Source organism: Doryrhamphus excisus, chromosome 5, assembly GCF_030265055.1.
Source record: "Doryrhamphus excisus isolate RoL2022-K1 chromosome 5, RoL_Dexc_1.0, whole genome shotgun sequence".
NCBI lineage: Eukaryota > Metazoa > Chordata > Actinopteri > Syngnathiformes > Syngnathidae > Doryrhamphus > Doryrhamphus excisus.
Window position 1 is genome coordinate 12725730 of NC_080470.1, and position 22499 is coordinate 12748228.

General features: G+C 41.3%; 1 protein-coding gene across 2 annotated transcripts; it reads right to left on the minus strand.

The window, feature by feature from the left end:
* Nucleotides 1-383: 383 nt before the first annotated feature.
* Nucleotides 384-21960, minus strand: LOC131129952 (protein-glutamine gamma-glutamyltransferase K-like). Of its 2 annotated transcripts, none has more exons than XM_058073945.1 (14): nt 21873-21960; nt 15893-16146; nt 15624-15815; nt 11532-11783; nt 10139-10257; nt 9950-10057; nt 8531-8708; nt 8316-8454; nt 6105-6297; nt 4994-5147; nt 4632-4916; nt 4402-4562; nt 3823-3959; nt 384-3746 (listed from the first exon to the last, which is right to left on the minus strand). In XM_058073945.1, exons 2-14 carry the CDS (start codon nt 16143-16145, stop codon nt 3587-3589), a joined length of 2331 nt encoding a protein of 776 aa, XP_057929928.1. In that variant the 5' UTR covers nt 16146; nt 21873-21960; the 3' UTR covers nt 384-3586. The 2 variants fall into 2 exon arrangements, with proteins under 2 accessions (XP_057929928.1, XP_057929927.1); XM_058073944.1 differs by having other exon boundaries at nt 15893-16161; nt 21873-21955.
* Between the last annotated feature and the right edge of the window lie 539 nt (nt 21961-22499).

Here is a 22499-nt window from a genome sequence, read left to right on the forward strand (position 1 = left end):
ATAGTGTGAAAGAACTTATTGGAAAATTCTATTCTATTCTATTATATGATATTCATGTTGCGTAACAAATGGAAAAACTGTTCTGTGTCAAACGGAGGAAAAAATATTGAATATTGAAATTGATGATGTGAAACATGAAGTGTCCACACTTGCTTCTTAATCAGCATGTCACACACAGCGTGCCACACATTAGCGCTTCATCTGCTTTGACATTTCCCAGGAATATTCCTGGGAAATGTGTCGCCGCCGCCGCCGCCGCTACACCAGCCGAGCACAAGTGGCAGGACTCGAGCACAGGAGGAACGTTAATGAATAAACTCAAAAGGTTACAAGAAGACGAGGTCGGACACAGAAATTGGATGTGGTATTCAGAGGGAGTATATTTAAGACAGACATGGGTCATTCTCACAATTTGGTGCCATTTCAGCATCGTGACTTAAAGAAGGAATCATTTTTTTCTCATTATCTGAGTAATGGCTTATTCAACTTTATTATTATTATTATCATCATTATTAAACAAGAGAAATAGTTTAGGCGAGCTCAGGATATTGAATTCTAATAATTATGACCAAATAATAATTAATAATATTTTTAAATTAATAATAATTATGACCAAATTATTGGCATGTAATATTGTTCACATGTCCTGTTCCATTTTAATAACCACAAAGACACTCAAAATATAATTACATTTTGTATGTAATGTGAAAAAATACAAAAGAAAACCCCATTCATTTACTTAATCACTCTCACCCTGAAAATAATTTATCATCTAGTTTTGCTATAAAAAGAATGCACACATATATCATCTCTAGTCATATACATACACACACACACACACATACACACATATTTCTATAGCATAAAAGCCAGTCAACTCCATCTTACACACTGATGTATTGTAGTAATTAAAGTTTCAACAATTGGCAGGGTGAACTGAATTGCTTCCACTTGACATTGGAAGTATTCTGGTGGTTGCCCACCACAATTTGTCAAGTTATCATGAGTAAAAAAAAAGGCTGCATGTGACCCTCATTAATGGAGGGTATCCAGTCAAGACATGAGATACATATATAGTATACAGGGTGCTCGAAAAGGAGTGGAATAGAATGCAACCAAGGCAAAACATCATCAAGGTCAGACAGCACTTTTTCTTTGGCTCTTTTCCACCACTCGTAACTCGCCTCCTATCCACTCAACTTCGCCTGTGTTCACCATTAAGAGACACACATGAGGCCAAAAAATACATTCACAACTTTTGTTTATTCCCCAAATGTCTAAAGTGGATTGAACTAGTTCTAGTCCATCATTAACACTTTACAATAAAGTACTTAAAAATACACCAGTTAATGAGGGACAAACCTACAAAGTAGTTCATCATTAGTTCCTCAGTACTGTAAATGTTTGTGCCTTGGTCATTAGTTCCTCAGGAAGTACTGTATTTATGTGTACCTAATTGTAAAGCGAGGCTGTAATTCATTTATGTAATTACTTACGTTAAAATATTTATATATATTTATTCATTGATTAATTATCATGCGTATCTGTTTTGACGGCAGACGGAAGCAAAGTGTAGAGTCTGACGCCGAACACTTCCAATTCCAATAAATTATATGTATTTCCAACTCCTGGACACATCACTAGTCCTTCTCGGAATGGAACTTCCTCTTTGTCACTGGAGACTGTGAGATGCATTCATGGACAATCCGAAAATCCCAATAATATGTTTATTATGGGAGTATGTGAGGTCTAAAAGAAATACAAACAAAAACAATAAGTGGATCAACTTACGGAAGCACAATTTTATGCATTTAAGTTTGATCCAAAAATACATCTACAATCAAAACATGTGAATTCATCTTAAATTTGTGTCTTTGAATGCAACTCCATGGCTCGCAATAGAACAGATACTGTAAGTGTGTATCAGGTGTTGTTCTACTATTAAACAGACTAGTGTAATAGACTAGTAATAGAGTTTCAGACATACTGTATATGGTAAGTTTTTGCTTGAATTCAATTTGATGTTTATACATACACATATGTATAATTGTGTCCTGTCAATTATCTTTTTGTTCATAAAATACAGTAAATTCAATTTCACTCATAGTTGTAAATTATGTACAAATCATTTGATGTACAAATCATTTCACAGCCTTGGTTTTTCTCTGTTTGCAAATAGAGTCATAAAAACATTGTAATAGAACTGTGCGTCACTCAGTTTGTTAACTTCCTACCTACCTGGGTCTGCCAGAGAATAAGAAGATGTAGCAGGAGGGATCAGGAGTCATCAGATATTCTCTTTTTAAAAAAAAAAAAAAGACTGATGTAAGTTGTCTCCGGGGATTGAACTGGTTTAAGAGTGGAAAAGGTATAGACGTGTGTGCTCTCGTTAAAGACCATGGCAGTACACCGGAGTTAATGGTTTCAAAGTATACCACGGAATGAAAAAGTCATAGCTTCAAAAACACTGCACATTCACCATGCCAAAAAATAATAACGTAACAGTATGAGCTTCTTTTTATTATTTATGCTGTGACCTTCTTGAGCCACTGACTGAGCCAGTGATTGATTGCATTTTTCTTACTATGAAAATACTGTATGTGTCATATGACATGAGTTGCATGGTTCAGTAGACTATACCATCAGAATCTCATACTGGCCTAATGCCGACCAAACCACATAAAGAAGCATCAGAAAAACATGATTTTGTCGTATTTATATTTGTTGTTATATTTGTTTTCGTCTCTCACAATGTTATTCCTCTCTCCTACAGCGTCCATTAAGATTACATGCAAATTCATAATGGCCACTTGTGCAAATTAGATTGTTTCTCTACACTTTTTTTATTGTACAATTCTAACAATACATTAAACCTTCAGATGTAAAAACAAGAAAAACACTCACATGTTTAACCACAAGCGGAAAAGTCTTTAACATTCTTAAGTGCAAAAAGCAGTTAGCTGCTGTTACGACTCAAAACAATAAAATGCTCAGCCTTAGTTTTGATGTGAGTTTCGGAGTAAATAAAAGTGTTGGGACACCGCTGGAGTCTTATGCTATGTTTATGTTCCTGCGTTGTCTGTACACCATTCCTACTGACGCGGCCGTGAACCTTTTGAGGCTCTGCGTCGGGGTGTGTTGAGCACATACTGTGCAACAACACTTTTATTGCAAATGTCAATCCAAAATTGGTGAAGGTGGGTTTTACGCCCTGTGAGCTAGTTGTGGACACAGGAAATAATGCATTAAAAACTAAGATATGTTTTATGGAATGTCAAGCCATGAGAGAGATTTTGGAGGGGGGTGTTAATAGACTGTGATGTCATGGTTTACGCTTGATTGCAATTTAATTGCAGATCACACAACCTTCTACTAGACATAAAAAAATTTCATCTAACCATACTGAAACTAAACCTGTCAAGGACAAGCGGTTGCACCTTTTAATTATTTGGAGTGTGACTCCAGCTTATACTTTCAGACTGTTCCGAGGTCAAACCGTGCATTTCCCTAGGGTTTTTTTCCTCTCTTGGTATCCAATGTCAACCTTTAAATAGTGTTTCCTTATTACAGGAAAAAACGTCATTCCCTATAGAGCACCATAGGTTTTTTCATGCACGGTGATGTCCGTCACACCGTGAACTTGCGTGAGCTGCTGGCAGTGAAGCGATGCCAGTAATTTCCTCTGCCCGGCCAGGGTGGGGACAAAGTGCTCTGTCAGAGACACGGCGGCCCGGCTGCCTATATTGCTGAAGGGAGGAACAGAAAATGACTAACAGACGGACAAAACAAGGAAAAAGTAGGGCTGGATCATTCTCTGCTCACCCATAATGAATCTTGTGAGCCGTTTCCAGGCCCAGACCCTCCACGTGGAATATGACCGACGTCAGCACTTGCGAAAGAGGGTTGGTGAAGGAGATCTCCACCGCCATCTTTTCCCCGACAACGGCCCTCCCGATGGGCTGTGCGAGAGAATAATATTAGTCTTTTTTTTTTTAAATAATTGAAAGCCACCCGGGCGGCACGGCGGTCGAGTGGTTAGTGCGCAGACCTCACAGCTAGGAGACCAGGGTTCAATTCCACCCTCGGCCATCTCTGTGTGGAGTTTGCATGTTCTCCCCGTGCATGTGTGGGTTTTCTCCGGGTACTCCGGTTTCCTCCCACATTCCAAAAACATGCTAGGTTAATTGGCGACTCCAAATTGTCCATAGGTATGAATGTGAGTGTGAATGGTTGTTTGTCTATATGTGCCCTGTGATTGGCTGGCGACCAGTCCAGGGTGTACCCCGCCTCTCGCCCGAAGACAGCTGGGATAGGCTCCAGCACCCCCCACAACCCTCGTGAGGAAAAAGCGGTAGAAAATGAATGAATGAATGAAAGCCACCCCTGTGATGTTTTGCTCACTTTTAAGAGGAGGTTCGGTGTCCTGAGTCGGAAACTGAACTGAGTGGCCAGGACCTGCTGGGTCTCCCTGACCCGGCCCGATAACGTCAGCATGAGGGCAGCCTGGTCTACCAGCTGGTCCTTATAGTCTTTGTACTCAAGCATCCACTCCAAAACCTTGACTAAAGAAAAAAGATGACACCTTATTGAAATGAAAACTGTGCTGATTTGTTTTCGAAACAACAACTCACCCTCAGTGGGTAGCAGGTCCAGGTCGGTGTGGTCCGTCTTGACATTGGCCTTGTGGACTCCGGTGTAGTACATCACCGCCACCTGGCTGTGCATGAGGATATGGCGATGCTCCGCGCTGCTGTTTCGCAACGTGATAGTCAACGTTGCATCCTTCCCCATTTGTGGACCATCACCGTCCATGGCCACCGCGATGGCGACGTCCTCCGCAGTGGGAGAGGAATACGCCTCCGACTTGGAGCCGTACCGACACGCCGTCTCCACAGCGATGCGCTCAGCCTCTGTGCCTGACAAAAACCCCAACAAAAAACATATTTTTAACCAGAGGCTTGGATATTTACTTAAAGTCTATGCTTGATGATACCTTCAGGGTGTTTGTAAAGATGCGTGATATCACTGCGCTCATCAGAGCCTACAGCCTTGGTGCTGATGAGGTGACCCACAATCTTTTTCTCACTGTGGATTTTCGAAAAAGTCCCATCCTGGTTCCTCTGCCAGTAGATTTTATCGCTATTCACCTGAGGAGCGGCAGGGGAGACAAATGCAAAGTGTCACTTTTGACAGCCGCCATATGGCTCCATGTTAATACACAGGACACGCAGCCACACTGTGAACAGCAAAGTCCTGTAGGTTACACACTTATCAACTTCATAGGTGGACTCAGACACTTTACCTCTAGTTCTTATGTGACAGCATACACACTAGAATTTGGCATTTCATGTGGAGTTTTCTGATTTCAGCACCAAGAAATGTTCCTATGTTAACCATGCTTGCTGTTAGCATGCTAGCTGAAGGCAAATTTTAACATTCCACTTTGTTGGGTTACTCCCAAAGTGAAAATAGCTACTAGTTAGCTCTTTCTGTACATAGAACTAATCTTTCTGATCTTTTAGCTAGCATTCTGTATGTAATGTGATGTTTTAGCACTTTAGCGCCTGTCCTTTAGTGTAAGCCACCCGTCGCTATTTCATATTGATCTGTGGTGATCAATATTAAGAGAAAAAAGTTGTAATCTCATGAGGTTGTAATTTTACAAGAATAATGTTGTCATTTAATGAGAAAGTAGCGTAAAGTTAAAATATAAAAAAATATGTATAAAATATATATGTACGTATATGTGTTGTATTTTTTAACAAAAAAAAAACCGAATGAATAAAGTAAATTTGGGGGAAAATCGGTTGTTACAAGACCAAAGTCAAAGTAACAAAATCATAATTAAGAGAACATTTTAAATAGTTGCAAAATTAACAGCAGCAGTAAAAACAAATAGAACAGAAAATTCATCATAAAGATTTTAAGAAAATAATGCAATTTTATTAGCATAGTTTAAATATTTAAGAAAAATGTTCTTAAATAGCACACAAGCACCCTGGCTAGCATGACAACATTATCAGCGCTAACACTCCATTTCATTAGGGATACTGCCAAAATGAATACAAGTTCAACATAACACTATCCCATATTTGTGCTCTGACCTCTGCGAAAACGAACGGTGAGTCATGCTTGAGGAAGACCTGACCGTTGCGGATGGCAGCGAGGGAGGCGGGGCCACAGCGGAAGGTGCCCTGGCTGGTCTCCTGAGGCGTGGCGTCCAGCGCTTGCCATCCTCCCATACCTGGAGGCAAATCGTGGCGAGCCATCCAGCAGTCATTCCACACGTGGAAGTTCCTGGAAGGAAAATAAAACCAGAATTGATAGTTAATAAATGCACATCAATGATGTTTATTTTTGGTTAATCTGTTGCTGAACACACGTTACTTCATCTGCCAAATGCATCAATGGCAAACAGTCAAACCTTTATCAGGTGATCTGAAGCTTCTCTCTTGTTGGCTGCTCTCAGTTTTTTTCACATGGGACACAGCTTGTTGCCATCTCTCTTTTTATCTGCAGCCAAATTTCGTGTTTATTTTCATCTAATGTAACCACAAAAGGCTGTGACAGGAAGCTGCTGCAGGCCCCCAGATTTACATGACTTGGTTCAAGTGACACAATTTCTACTTTTTCTGAGGATTAAGGAAGATTGAAATATGGTATATTAGAGGGGCATAGACAGATGTAGTTGACGGTCAGTGGAGTAAAGCTGTTATAAACTTGTTATAAAACAGTGGCGAGGGAGAGACAGTACAACACAATTACTGATACATAACTGACATATAAATAGTATGTTTAAAGGTCCCCTGTTGTGCAAAAGTGATGTTTTATTGATGTTCTCACAGTAATATGTGTCCCTTGAGCTGGCTTATGAGCACAAAACATGAAAAAAATTTATCATCTCCCTCACTTGATTGCTCCACTTTCGAGAGAAGGCGTTCAAACACTTGCTTTAGAAGTTGACGCTTTCATGACGTGACCCCTTTTTCGCTGTAGCAAACTTTGGTGTTGGTGCTGGATTAAGTTCGAGGCCGGGGCGGAACCGTGTTGCCTGCTAACTGACTCAAAAACAACAACAGCTTAATTTTTCCATTTTCCTGGCCGGGTTCTTCTGCACTTATTTGGATGCCCAAATGGTTTCCATTGGTGTCCATGTTTTCAGAGCATTGTAATAAAGATGGCTGATTCTGTTCATGTTGTGGTTCTATGGAACAAACGCTCCAAGGTGCTAAAAGCAATGCACACAGTGAAACCTCTTCCTGCCTGTTTGGAAGCAGGAGACGAGGAAAACGCATGCACCTGGCAATGCACTCGTTAATTAAATTATTATCGTCTCAGGTAGAGTGCCCACCAGACATTCATTAATTTCATTTTCTACCGCTTTTTCCTCACGAGGGTCGCGGGGGTGCTGGAGCCTATCCCAGCTGTCTTCGGGCGACAGGCGGGGTACACCCTGGACTGGTCGCCAGCCAATCACAGGGCACATATAGACAAACAACCATTCACACTCACATTCATACCTATGGACAATTTGGAGTCGACAATTAACCTAACCTTTTTGGAATGTGGGAGGAAACCGGAATACCTGGAGAAAACTCCACACAGAGATGGCCGAGGGTGGAATTGAACCCTTGTCTCCTAGCTGTGAGGTCTGTGCGCGAACCTCTAGACCGCCGTGCCTCCCTCCACCAGACATTTTTTTTCCAAATGAGAAATCTTTTGTTCATTCATTTTCTACCGCTTATCCTCACGAGGGTCACAGGGATTCAGGAGCCTATCCCAGCTGTCTTTGGGCGAGAGGCAAGGTACACCCTAGACTGGTCGCCAGCCAATCACAGGGCACATATAGACAAACAACCATTCACACTCACATTCATACCTATGGACAATTTGGAGTCGCCAATTAACCTAGCATGTTTTTGGAATGTAGGAGGAAACCAGAGTCCCCGGAGCAAACCCACGCCTTAATCCATGCCTGAACCCAGGTCTCGTAGCTTTGTGGCCTGTGCGCTAACCACTCTCCACCGTGCAGCCGGGGATTAATTAAATAGTAATTATTAGATTTATTTTCTTTTTTTCTGTATCCAGACCGCACAATTCAGCCTTGATTTCAGTCCCATCTGGTGACAGAAGTCACTTGAAATATTTCATGATGAATGAACGTTATCCTTCCAATGGTGAACCCTATATGTGATGTTTTTCTTTATCACACAGTGATAAGAAACATCTGTTTCCACATCAATAAAGCGGTGTGTCATGATGAGTAAAAAGTGTATTACTGGACACAGCATGACAGGGATGATGTGTGCACACACCAGACAGAGTCAGCATTCAGATGAGCTATGGGCTCGAGGTTCTCATCCAGGTACACATCTGTTGTCAAGGAGACGTCGGTGTCATGGGCTGAGCTGAAGTTAGTCACAGTCCGACTGGGAATGCCCAAACACCTCAAAACTGTGAGACAGTTGGACATTTATCATTGGACCAAAAGTAAACTTTGTTTCATAAACATGAGTAAAGACACGTTTACCTGTTGTGACGATTCCAGCAAAGATCCAACACTGGCCGTACTTAACAGGGGTGCCGCTATTTTTGTGGTATTCCCTCAATATTTCCACACTTCCGCTCCAAACTGTGGGACATGTTCCTTGCGCATAGTTTCCTGACCAGTTTCCCTCCACAACGCCCTGGTCATCACGAGAGTTGATCTAATAGACAACGGGAGGTTAATTAAAAGGATGCAGGGGGCCACTTAGATACACTTTGTGGATTAAAGATGCTAAAACCAATTCAATATAGGCCAATAAATTAATTAATTAATTCATTCATTTTCTACCGTTTTTCCTCACGAGGGTTGCGGGGGTGCTGGAGCCTATCCCAGCTGTCTTTGGGCGAGAGGCGGGGTACAACCTGGACTGGTGGCCAGCCAATCACAGGGCACATATAGACAAACAACCATTCACACTCACATTCATACCTATGGACAATTTGGAGTCGCCAATTAACCTAGCATGTTTTTGGAATGTGGGAGAAAACCGGAGTACCCGAAGAAAACCCACACATGCACGGGGAGAACATGCAAACTCCACACAGAGATGGCCGAGGGTGGAATTGAACCCTGGTGAGGTCTGCGCGCTAACCACTCGACCGCCGTGCAGCGGGCCAATAGCTAATTAATGTACAGTACAGCAATCCCTTGTTTATCGCCGTTCAATTGTTCCAGACCTGACCGCAATATGTGAATTTCCGCCAAGTAGCAATACTTATTTATGAAATGTACAAGCAAATGTATAACAGAATATGTAGAATGGAATATTTTCATAGTTTGAGTATAGAAAAAGTCTATGTTATTAACATGGACTTCTGCCACCTTGTGGCCATTTTTTTGGCTTAAAACTGCACCAAACATGCTATCTTCTATTGTGGAGTTGCATCATCACCTCTTTGTGCTTCTCCTTCAGTAGAACCTGGCAGCCCTTTGTGCAATATTTATTTTTCTAAATTTCTTAGTCTTTTTGTCAAGGAAAAAAAACTCAGTAAAAAAGATGTGTACAAAAACGCATAAATATGTTTTTGGCAGCGAGGTTGAAAAAAAACGGTAGCGTGTGAGTTAATAAATATATTAGTGACAAAACATAAAAAAGAGTGAAGCAGAATTCGAACCGCAATGTGAGGAGGGATGTCTGAAATATCTAGTAATTTCTCAATTTCATTATTAAATTATTTTATTTTTACAATATTGGATCACACTTTGCTAACTTTTCCCGTCTTGAACCGCTTGCACACAAAAGTGTTAAAATGTGTCCTCCCCATGGTGGCGCTGTCATTTAATCTCAATGTTTGACCCCCATAAACGAACGAAAAAGCACATGTGCGTACAATTTGAGCATGACTGGTTAGAAAACATGGCTTCCATCAAGCAAAGCCACAGAACTTGGTGTTGTCTCACCATGGCTGACACAACTCGCACCACATTAACAGGGTCACCCCACCCAGATGGAGGAGTCCCACTCTTCTCCAAAACGAAGAGGCATGCAGCCAGTATCCCTTCATCAAACTGAAAGCAAAAAAATAAATAACAAAAGCAGCAAATGACTCTCTGCTTTCCTTTCAATGATGACACGACAGACACGCTCACCTGTCCATAGTTCCATGTGCGGACTCCAATCTGGTCCCGGGTGCCGTAGTAGATGCGTCCAACCTCGTTGAGGACATACTCTTTCCTTTCCTCTTCAGCGTCCATGAACACTGCGTCACCTGGTACAATGGCGAGTACAATATATATAACATCCATACTGGCAGCCACAAAATACATTAATACAACCCATACAGTAAATGTGTCATTTCATATACTTCACATATCAGTGTGTAATGTGTGGGACTGTATTAATTAGCTCACTTTATATTTGATGTATTCATGCTAACACAATTATACTTTTTAATTTTAGTGACATTTATACATTTTCAGAGGTAGGCAGACGTTTCTGACCATATTCATTTAGTGCAGTCTTTAATGTTATTTCATATAGGCTTATACATGCAGTTGTCATGTTCTTCCTCAGCTGGAGCTTAAAGGGGACCTATTATGCTCATTTTCGGCCTTTTGCATTGAGTTGTGAACTCCTATAGAGCAGCTACACACAATAACCAGCACAGAAAGCGTTGTAGTTCTTCCAGAATCTGACTGAACAGTCCGAAGTTTGTCAAGAAAAGGGGTTACTTCAAGATGTCTCTCAATGGTAAGTACCTTTAGCATTTTAGTGTTAGTGTCATGTGTTTTGCGGGACTACCAGTGTTTAAAAAAACTTGGTAATGGTACACAGATAAGCACAAACCTCATTATATGAAACTTTGGCATTCTAACATTCTAACTACATTTATAGGTAGGAAAAGTGGAAAAGCATAACAGTGCAGGATATGAGTCTAATTGTGTGGCCTTTTTTAAAGTATGTTGTGGAATATAGATAATGAATTATATTTATGCATGCAACTGTCCTGTTCCTTCTTAGTTTGTGCTCAGTCCGGAGCTATAAGTGAAATGTTGTGTGGCCTGCGCGCTAACCACTCGATTCCTGTGCAGCTATTTTGTGCAATGTTGTGCCCTAAAATAAATTTTGCATCTGATATTGCATACTTTATGTATAAAAGATCAGATTAGTGTGTTTTTAAAAGCTATTTTTCATCAAATACACTTACTGTGACACATGTTTAAGAACCCATAGCAAATGTAAAAACGTCACAACAGATGAGCATTTTTAGCTGAACTGCAGGTGCATCCTCATAGACTTTATCCAATAACAACAATAATCATGTTGTGCAAATTTGTAGTGCACATTGGGGGGAGGGATGCCAATTAAGAAAATCAGCATGCCACTAAGCCACTAAGGGCTGACAGTAATGTGCCCCTGGACAAAGCGCTAACAGCAACAGGTGTCAGTCAGCATATTTGGTGTCCTGAGTACTTGCTAGAAACCAAAAACAACTGGACAGCGATGATGAGTTGGGATTTTGTCAGCATATTTTGTTTTTACCTTCACACCAGGGATTGAACAGAAGATGGATGTCATTAACGGGCTCATGTGCAGAAATGGCCTGGCCACTTGGGTATTTCGTTTCCACCTGGAGGCGATAGCGACCGACAACCGCAGTGGCGGGGGAGTTGATCGACAGCTTCATCCTTGCGCCATCCCGCTTCACCACAACGGCCTGCCAGCAGTTATCCTGCGGCACATCCACCAGGGGGATGATGATGTGAGTTCCCTTTGACACTGTTGGCAGAGGCCCTGAGGGCGGTAAAGGGAGACATGCAGCATGAACAAGTCTTGCTACGCCTGAGAGAAGAGCATGTGCATCAGAAAAAGTGTATTTATTTGCTTGAAGACACACCTGCATTCCGACCTCACTGGCTATGTTTGGACAAGAACACTACAATGTGTTGCCCTAACAACATATAAGCATACATATAAGCAATGCATTCTTATAGTAGCAGGGACCAACCATTACTTCCTCGGCCACCCCCCCCCTACTTCCCCCATCATAAAACGGGACCCCCGCCAATAGAGGCTAGTGTAGTGGCCTCATTAATGCAGTAACACGCACACAGTAGTGGAACCGTGTCTCTGTGAGAAGCAGTTATGATGTCTGCACATAAAAGTGCATCAAAAAAACATTTTGACAAGCGCCGTCACACACATGCTGGTCTAAAAGATTCAGCGTTTGCAAAGATAAGGCTCGCTAGTCACTTTTGATTGACACTGTCAGTCAAACACTTTTCGCATGGATGTTTATTTATTTATTATTAAAGGTGGCCGCTTGCCGTGCTGAACAGCAACCTGAGGGGCATTCCTCCTGAATATGAATGTGAGTGTGAATGGTTGTTTGTCTATATGTGCCCTGTGATTGGCTGGCCACCAGTCCAGGGTGTACCCCGCCTCTCGCCCAAAGTCAGCTGGGATAGGCTCCAGCATGCTCGCGACCCTGGTGAGGATAAGCGGTATAGAAAATGGATGGATGTTCCCATCAGGATTTTATGCTGCCGATACCGATCCTGATAATCCATTAGTGAAATCGATGAGTTCTTCCTGTAGTAAAAGTCCCTCATTATGTAAGACTGGAAGTCCCACACACGGCAGACATGCTTGTTCTAAATGCTGCAGTTTGAGGGGATCGATGTTTTAAAGCAAGATACCGTCCGATTGCGCTGATATCACCCGATACCGATCTGTGGCAGATCGATCGGAGCACCCCTAGTATTAACATATATAAACACCATGTCCTGAGTGTGTGTCTCTCTCTGTCTCTCTCTCATACACACACCATTATTTGATCTCAGCTGCAGCAACACTCTAAAAAGCAATCTTTCCACGGGCAGTAATTTGCCAACCAGTTCCACAAGTGGCGCTGCGTTAGATGTCTGAAACGATAACGTTAGTTAACAACTTGATGCTTTGCATAAAATCACAATCTGCACTTCTCATTGAGAAGCAAGAAGGCAGAAACTCACTCACAGTTCCACCAACATCGTCTGGTGCACACCGTGGTTACATCATCACTGCAGGCATATACATGACCCCATATTCAGGTTAGCAAAGGACTAACCCAGGGCTAATATCCGGGTTTTTAAAAACCAGAACATGAGAATATTCAGGTGTTTTGGTGTTGACACGGCCGTGCACAACCGTTCCGGTAATGATAGTGTGATTTGACTGCATGTAAACGTAACCAGTGTTGTTTCTGTCTGTATTAAACAGGAGTTGGACACATTAATATGTATAACTGTGGTTAAAGATGTTGGATTTTTCAACAATTGACAAAGTACCACAATAGGGTATTGAATGCGTGTTGTCTAGCCTTGATGCTACAATTTACACCGTTACAAAAAGCTTTAGTAAGCTCAAATGGCAACACACCTTTTTGTGTTTCTGTGCTCAAGTATTCACTTAATAAAACATTTTCGGCATACTACTGCCATCCCAACTAAACAATTCTGTTTAACCGCTGCCATCCGGGATGTCAGCTCGGATAGGCTCCAGCATATGCCCCCGCAATCCTAGTGAGGATAAGCTGCAAGAAAATGGATGGGTGGAATACAGGAAGTGAATAAATGTACTGCAAGATTAGGATTAAATAAGATTTGCTTCTTCCTACTCCTTTTGGATACGTGGAACTGTGAATTGAATTATGTGATGTATTCCACTGTACTTGTATGCACCTTCAAATAAAATACAAATACAAAATCAATCGTTTCAGCACCTCTTCTCTCAAAAGTGGAAGAAAGAAGTGAGAGAGATGATTGATTTTTCTCACGTTTAGTAGGAGGCCTTTAAAATGGCAATATATAACATATATTAAATGTGCCACTATCCACTTAGAGCAGACTGCTCGACTCATTCATAGTGACATGAATGCATATCCATATTGCTGAATTTATCTTAGCACACGGGGGGATGCAGCCATTTCATTGTAATGATTAAGAGTAATACAGTACAGCAATAAAGTCTTTTCCCACTTTAATGTGCATGCAGCAGGCATTACATACCATCTCTGCAAGTCAACCAGAATGCACAGGACCTTAGTTGCCATTCATCACGCTCGCCTTCAATCCCGCAACAGGTGACATTGTGGGGAATAGCAAAATTGTCTGAGCGTGCCGCCATTTGCATGCTTTCAGACGGCGCCGCATCTTGAAAATTATAGCCCATGGCCTGCCTCTCGCAGATTGCGCCAACCACAAAGTTATCTTGATCAGCTCAAATCACTGACTTTCATTCAAATGTTGAAAATGTAAACATTATTGTTTCAAAACTGGCTGTGTGCTTGAGCATCCTGCTGCACGCTTTTGCAGTGCACAGATATCAGCAGTGCAGCGACGCCTGCAAACTAGCGTAAGCTGCCAGCTGGATGACTCTTTGTGGTTTAACATCAAACAGGCTGGGACAGCGGAAAAGTGGTCCCTCATTTGGGTTTTTTTATCCTAACAAAAGAATAACGAGCCTCATTAGGAGTCTGCTCATAATGTCACGGCTTTACTGTTGCATACACCATTATTTACCATTATAAATATGTGATAATACAGGTAAATACAGGATGTACAGCATCCATCTTTCACTGTTTAAAAGAAAAAAACAAGATTTTTACGTTTTAATGTTTTGTCATGAAGCACTAACTTGAAGGCACCATAGCTTCTGTGAGATGCAAAAGTGAAATCTATCCAGTATTTACTGTAACTTCTACTCGTCCATGGATCACCTTTCATTACCTATACATTTTACACTTTAAATGCATCTTCAATAAGTGGGAGGCATAATTACGGTCGGTCGTACATAATTACAGTGGGGCGGTCCTACCGTAGAATCTAATCTCATATTTACAGGTCACTTTTATTGCAAATGTTGAGCAATGAGAGAAGAACACCAATGTCAAGCCAGCAGGAGGGTTTGGAAGAGGGGATGACTCATTTTTAGTGGATAGTAAATTTAATCCGCTATACATGCTGTACGCCGAGTAGAATATCCAACTTTTTATCATTATAAAAATATACTTATTATATAAAACGGCTTGCTGAAATGTGACGGGTGTATTTTTATGAGACACTATAGCTGGCTATAATTGTAGGATGCGGCTAGGTCTTTGTCCTCCGTTCCTGTCTCACATCTGCCATAGTGTGTAAACAGGAAGCTCAAGCTCCTGTGGCTGGTGGCGGGAGCACGGTGGTGACTTGTCACTGGAAGGGATTTCGCAGCAACAGCGCAGGGCCGAGCGCTCAGCATCTGAGCTCTCCTCTCCGGAGCATAGCAACCAGAGCTGTTACCATAGCAATAGTAGCCAAAAAATCCACCACAACCCCCCCACCCCTTCTCTCTCCCAGGCTTTCCATCAATTTCCCACAGAATAATGCAACGGAACATCTATTTTTTTCTCACACGGGCTGCCAAATGAACATAACCGGCAGCAAAAAAAATCCCACCAACTTGTCGGCGGCACATGGCGTCATTGAAAAAGGTTTCTGTCTGTCCAATTTAACAGCTGCCATTGTTGGATTAAAGGACGGGCCATGTGGTGGCACACAGACATCCCACACATGCCTCTGAAGGCTGTTTTGTGAAGAGGGACGATGCACTGACCTGTTTTCAGTTCTAGGTGAAGTTTGTCTGTGTTGGCGTTGAAAGGCCGAGACAGCGTGATCCACATAAGGAATTTCTGCCCCCTTCGCACAATACAGTCGTTGCTTTGGTAGAGATCAGTGCGGTGCTCCAAGCGGTTCTGTGCCATTTTACTTTTCAGCAGATCTATTGATTTCACATTGAGGGGCAGCTCTGAGGAATGGAGCACAGAGGACACAGGAGTTTAGGTGGAGACAATTAACAATACGTAGGAGATGCCAGGTCGGTACCACTGAGCTCGCTATCTTCCGTCGCAGGCTTTTCCCCGGCCTCCCCATCATCCATCGCTGTGACCAGCGTGTCCTTGATGTCATCCTTCTCCGACTCGGGACAGCAGCACGGGCCGACACCACGCAGCCATCTCCAACAGGCATTATCCTTCCCTTCAGGTGCCTCCTCGTCATCGTCAGCCAAAGCCAGGCTGACGCTTGGAAATCGACCCACGGCTGATGAGTCTCCGAGCGAGCGTGTCTCCACGGGCATCCTGGGGACAGGGCATCTGTAAACAGTTACCAGGTAGAGACACCTGTCACTCAGGCTCAGCCCTAATTGGAGAAGTCAACAGCTTCGGCATGGTTAAAAGCTACAACACCTACAGTGACCAAGGAGCTCATTCAATTAGTGCAATCATGTGGAAGACCTGATTCGTCGGTTCATGCAGCTGAGCTCAGCAGCTCCTATAAGCCATCTTATTAAAACATCATCCATTACTGATGACTCACTGTTAATTAGCGCTATCATCCTTTTTTTTTTTTTTGCCTGACAGCCAGGCCACCTCCTGATCGCAAAGAAATCCTCAGACAATGGCTGCTGTTGCTTTCCCAGTAAATATACCCTTAAATCATCTGCTGCAGAAAATTATCAACATGCTCCAAAACAAAAGCAGCATCAAAAGCTCTTTTCATGGCAGTATGAAGAGTGCAGCATTAGGGTAATTACAGCCATGCTTTTTGTCTCTTCACAATCCTCTGTAAATATTAGGTGACAATAGTGGAACTGTTGATGCATCTTTTCTAGCCTTTACACAGTTGTTTTGTACATCATGGTTTTAAACCCAAAGCGAGTCTTATTTAAAAAGTAAAGTAAAAGCTGTGGGTTTTTTTCACTGGCTGTTTGTTATATTTTATTGTACTCTTTTGCAAAACATTTATAATATACCATTTCATTTAAATGTAATCTTTGTTTGCCTGCTTCATTCACACCAGTTAGACAAAGTCAAAATGATAATTTTACAAATATATGATTAACAGCTCTCTTTCTTTGTTTCGTGTGGAAATTTTGACATTCATATGTTGAAATGACAAATGTATTCCCCTAAAACCCCTACTTATTTTCCTTCAATAAATACATCAATAAATACAACTTTATTTCCTACTTATATTAGGAGTATTGTTGTAACAAAACATTTTCATTCTAGGAAAAATCTTTGGTGTTATTCTGCTCCGTACAACACTGACATTCAGAACTATAATTGTTATTTTCCCCATTATGTCAAATACTACATTATACATTCAATGCAACAAATTCCGACACCATTATGATTACATCCCTGCCTTATCTTCCTTTGTTATTCTGCTCAGGATGACACTGGCATAAATCTAGGAGTTGAGAACTCCCCAAAAATTCCAAAAAGTACATTTCATTGATTGAACTTTAAGAGTTTTGTGCTTATTTTTTTCTTTCATTATGTATTCTGTTCAATGCAACATGATCATGGAAACAGGAGTTCAGAACAATCAGAGAAATCCATCCATTTTCTATACCGCTTATCCGACAAGGGTCGCGGGGGTGGTGAAGCCTATCCCAGTTGTCTTCGGGAGAGAGGCGGGGTACACCCTGGACTGGTCGCCAGCCAATCACAGGGCACATATAGAGACAAACAACCATTCACACTCACATTCATACCTATGGACAATTTGAAGTGGCCAATTAACCTAACATGTTTTTGGAATGTGGAAGGAAACCGGAGTACCCGGAGAAAACCATATTTGTTATGAGCTGCTTTTTGAGTTATTCTGTTCCACACGACACTGACAAGTATACAGGAATTCAGAACAGTTCCCCCCTTCGAGGATGCATACACTCACACCTGCCTTTACGCCTTAGTTTATGCCATCAAAGATGTCCAGATGTGATTCATTGATGCTGACTTTGAGTGATGAGTGGAACAAAGCCTTCGGGAAGTCAGTGTGTGCTCTGATTTACAAGTGTGCTCACATTGCGTCTTCCTAAGAGAAATTATCCGCCACTTACTGAGCAAACATTTCTGTGAATGTGCCAGTTCAGCCAGTTGAGTAATTCTCAACTGCAGTCCCTGTGCAGTTTCAAGTATTGCTGTCGAGGCACAAACAACAGGGCTTCAAACAAACAGCAACACCAACAATGGACTCGCATTGCATTCATTTGAAAATGGCACCAAGACAAGGAGTGGGTTGCAGACAGACAGGCAGGCAGACAGTGAAGAAAACACCTCAAAGCAGCTGGAGTGTGTCATCCTGCTGCTGAATGGCTAGGGCCCTTTATCAATGCACTCACACAAAAACAACCTGATGAAGAGCCAAGATATGTGCATAAGATCACATTCTTCTTTTGGCACAACGTCAACTCTTGCTGGCAGCACAAAGTATATATACTGTATATGAGGTGCAAAAAAATGAAGACAATATTGAATAAAGTAGAAAAATATAATAACATTTTAAAATTGATTCCTACTTGTAACATTTGTATATTTTCATGGCTTCATGCAATTCAACTGTGTTAGTTTCTAAAAAAAAATTAAAATAAATATTAATAAAAAATATATATATATTATTTTGTTTCAATTTTAACGATCAATCTCTTGGATGCAAGAAATGATTATGTGACACACCATATTGACTACTCCGACGTGTCTCCATCGTTCCGGCACTGTTAGGTTGTAGTGTTTTTATATCCTTGTTAAAACATATTGTTACTGTTGTAGTGTTTTATTCCTCCTTCTCGACCTCCATGAACCTAATATTCATTTACATTCATTTACATTACATTTAATTCATTTGCAAATGGAACCCTGCGATCACTAGCAAAGAGGATACTCAAGAGTGGTGCACAAAGGAGATTGAGTGACAAGCTGGTTCTCCCTTAGCCAAGCCGACTGTGGAGGCTGGCTACACATACTGAGGGAGCTGGACAAGTCTCCAACTCCCACATGAGTATACGCCACCCTCTGCTGGTAGCAGTAGTAAATACATATACTGTGACATATACTGTACGACAGAGTACCGATGGATGCTCTAACACACCACAAGGACGCAGACCACAATGCACGTTCATACGCTGTTAAAACTGCACTTAACTACGGTATAGACAGGGAAAGAAATACTGTATGTGTTCATGTTTCTAGTAAGGATTGTAGATCATGGTAAAATTCAAAAATTCCAAAGCAAGTGTGGTTTTCCTTTAATAGTCGTAAAAACTGAAAAATATTCTAAATCTAATAATGGTATTAAGAAGAATAATTATACAGGGTCAGGCAAAATAATCTGACACATTTGTAGGTTAAATAAAAGGCAAATAAATTAAAGAAACAAAAAAGTGAACCGGCCGACTGTGCACCGCAAGAACTGATTTAATTTTTAAAACATAATGAGCATAATAGAATGGCATTATATGTACTTTTCGAAAATAAAAACACTTTTTTGTTTCTTTACTTTATTTGCCTTTTATGTAACCTAGAAATGTGTCCGATCATTTTGCCTGATCCTTTATTAAGGTGGTTATTTAATGGCATCCAAGCAGAAGCAGTAGATATTGATCAAACTTAAGATTTGTCCGCTCAAATACTAGCGTCCACTTCACTCCAATTCACGTTTTCTTGACTCTCTCTAAACATCATGGGAACTGCAGTTCTTTTGGCCACAAATACGTGCACCATTGTTTAAAGTGTTTTCACACGCCATAATGTCATGAGAAAACACAAAACCAACAATAAATGGGCAGTTAGGTTGGGGAAATTGTCATACGTCTAAACATTTTGGGATAAAGTCATAACATTTTGAGAAAATATTTATGTGAATAAATGTGAAATATTTGTAATACAAAAATGTACACAATTGTAAATATAAAAAGGTCATATTAATAATATAATACGCTTTGTCACCTGGATGTCATCAAGATGGAGATGGCGAATCTAAATCTACTTGGCTTGGTTTACAAAATCTAAAACAACAAGTGTCCCCGGGATTCTTGGATTTTTCTGTATTTTTCAGTTCTCAATAGGGCACCTTTAACTTGGAGCATCGTATGTAATATATATGTAATAATAGCACGTAATCCTTAAAGATACGACATCCAGTGACGCGCAATTAAATACGTATAGTATGTGTGGCAGTGCAGAATGAAGCCATGACGAGATCATAACAAGTCAAGAAACCCCGGGAAGCTTCTCTGAGTAACATGCCAAGAGTGAATGTTGCTTTGTTCATCCCAGTGGTGCACAAGCAGCAGCCTGCAGGCAAACTGGTCATGAGTGAGTTGAAGGGTGCAGCCTGGCTGCATCACCACCCTCCTGCAGGGAAACCATGTTCTGCGAGATCTGGGCTTTTGTTTGCCAAATGATAATCATTCATGGAATTTTCCACATGTGATGCAATAGTGTGACAGCAGGCGCCTGGTTGCTTGGAATGTTGCACACCAGGTGATTTTAAAATGTTTGACTACACGGACAACATTTTGTAATTAGCTGCTGCACATGTGAGCTGTGGTATCTGCATCGTGGGCGTGTCTGTCGCGTTTCTCGGTCAAAAAAAGCCCGCCAGCAGACTTTAATCTGGCCCATATAGAGTGTTGCTCCATGCAGGCCTTCCACTGTAGCCGCCTCGTAATTTTTGGCAGCAAGACAAGTGCCAACTTGGATTACATCTTCACTTCATTCTGAGAGGGCCCATTTTACAATAAACATTAAAAATCCAGCTGTGTGGGTGGGTATATACCCACGCGGAACACTATGGCACATAATATGGCCTCTCGTTGTGCTTATCAGGCTTACTTTCTTAGTAACCACAAAATAAATTGAAGTAAAACTAGGGGTGCACAATAGTTTTTGATAATTAGGGACTACTACAAGGGAATTATGACGTCTCACTGATAAATTTGATGACATTAAAGATAGCGTTGATGTGCAAGTGAGCAAATCATGCGCTCTCGTTTCTCCCCCTTGTGACGTACAGTCTGTCATATCTTTGTAAACATGTAAACAAGCATTTACTTTCCGAGGAAGTAAATGCCGCTCGTCATTGAGGCCTACCTATTTCGAATACAAAGCCTGCTAAAAAAAAACCTCCAACAACATTTTATCGTTTGATATACATGTTGTGATTACGCATTATCAAGTACATCGATGATAACTGGGGATGTTCTGATACCGATAATCCATGAGTGAAATCGGACGATACCAATACCGGTTACATACACGCAGTGTAAATGTTTAAATGTACTACTGGCTAATTTGGGATCACCAAGGTTTTTTCTTGTGAAAGCTACTTTTACATTTATTTTCATAGCTTATTTCAAGCCAATATGCTTGTTTTACCAGAACATGAACAAAATGCTGGTATCCACAACTCACCTTTTGTATTCCACAATGCATTTATTTCTATCTAGTCTTCTTGTATTATTAATTGAAAACCGGAATCAAAACCAGGTTTATCCACCTCTGCTAGGTCCCTCCAGCTGCAACCGCTGCTTTCTGAACCGCAGATGCAGCCGACTCCCTCTGTGCCCAGAGAGGAGATATAATATCAGTGTGATACCAGTGTGCACAAAGCCCGTTTCAAGCACGGTGCAAACGCTTACTCGTCACCCCTGCAACCCTAATGAGGATAAGCGGCATAAAAAAATGATTTATTTAATTTCTCGCCCCTTTCAAATTTCAGACAAAATTAGGAGATACATGTTTTCATTGATCTGCAACAGCGGTACTATATTTCAAACTTTGTGACTCCTGCTCTATAAAGGATGCGACCTACTTGTTTACACCATACTGCAAATATAATATTTTATGTACATCAGTGAAAGTGAACTGATCAGCGTGGCAATTCAAACACTTTTGAGTGAGTTATTGTGCATGAAATCTGTGGTAGGAGTTTTGAACGTACAATTATGTATTTTTCATTTCTCAATCAAAGGCTGTTTATAAACATAGTTTAAAGAGAGACGCAAAGTCACACTCACTCAAGTCAGTCAAGGAAGAAATCGTCTGTTCCGGGAAGCTTTGTGGTTTTTCTCTCTTGGACCGGTTGCATGTTCACGTCTCCTTTAAATACATGGAACACACCGAGGACACACCCTCTTGCTGCACACACACATGCACGCACACACCCACACATACTGGTGTTGGGAGTTTCGATAGTGGGGCTAAAACTAAACTACTTATTCCTGATAACACAGCTTCTTGTATACTCGGACAAAAATGCAAGTCTTAAAAGGAAAACTTTGAAAAGATTTTACAAGAACAATTAGATGCTTTACCTTGGTGCATGCTCTTGGCTTGCCCTGTTGCCTGACGTCAACACCTGAATGACTTTGTAAAAGAATGGGTGGAGAGGAAGGCGTGGCAGTCCATCTACTATACAATTAGATCAGGATACCACAATGTAAGGTCAATTGGTTCTTGTAACAATTCGACCGAGTGATAGGATAACTCAGTAAAGATACAATTGGTAGAGGGTACATAACAGAAGTTAAAGTTTTCGTGGAACTTCACATTTTAGCAGATCCAGTCATTTGTGCCAAACTGGATCAATGTTAACAGGGGTGGCTTGGTGATATTTGCTCACTAGCCTACTCCTTGAAAAATAT

Bases quoted from the DNA above. Each gene is read 5' to 3' on its own strand.
- LOC131129952 (XM_058073945.1), bottom strand. From the start codon at position 16,145: ATGCCCGTGGAGACACGCTCGCTCGGAGACTCATCAGCCGTGGGTCGA. The intron at 11,784-15,623 runs GTCAGTGCATCG...TACCGCCCTCAG, and splicing joins TCACCTAGAACTGAAAACAG to GGCCTCTGCCAACAGTGTCA. The intron at 6,298-8,315 runs GTGTGTGCACAC...TTTTCCTTCCAG, and splicing joins CTGAATGCTGACTCTGTCTG to GAACTTCCACGTGTGGAATG.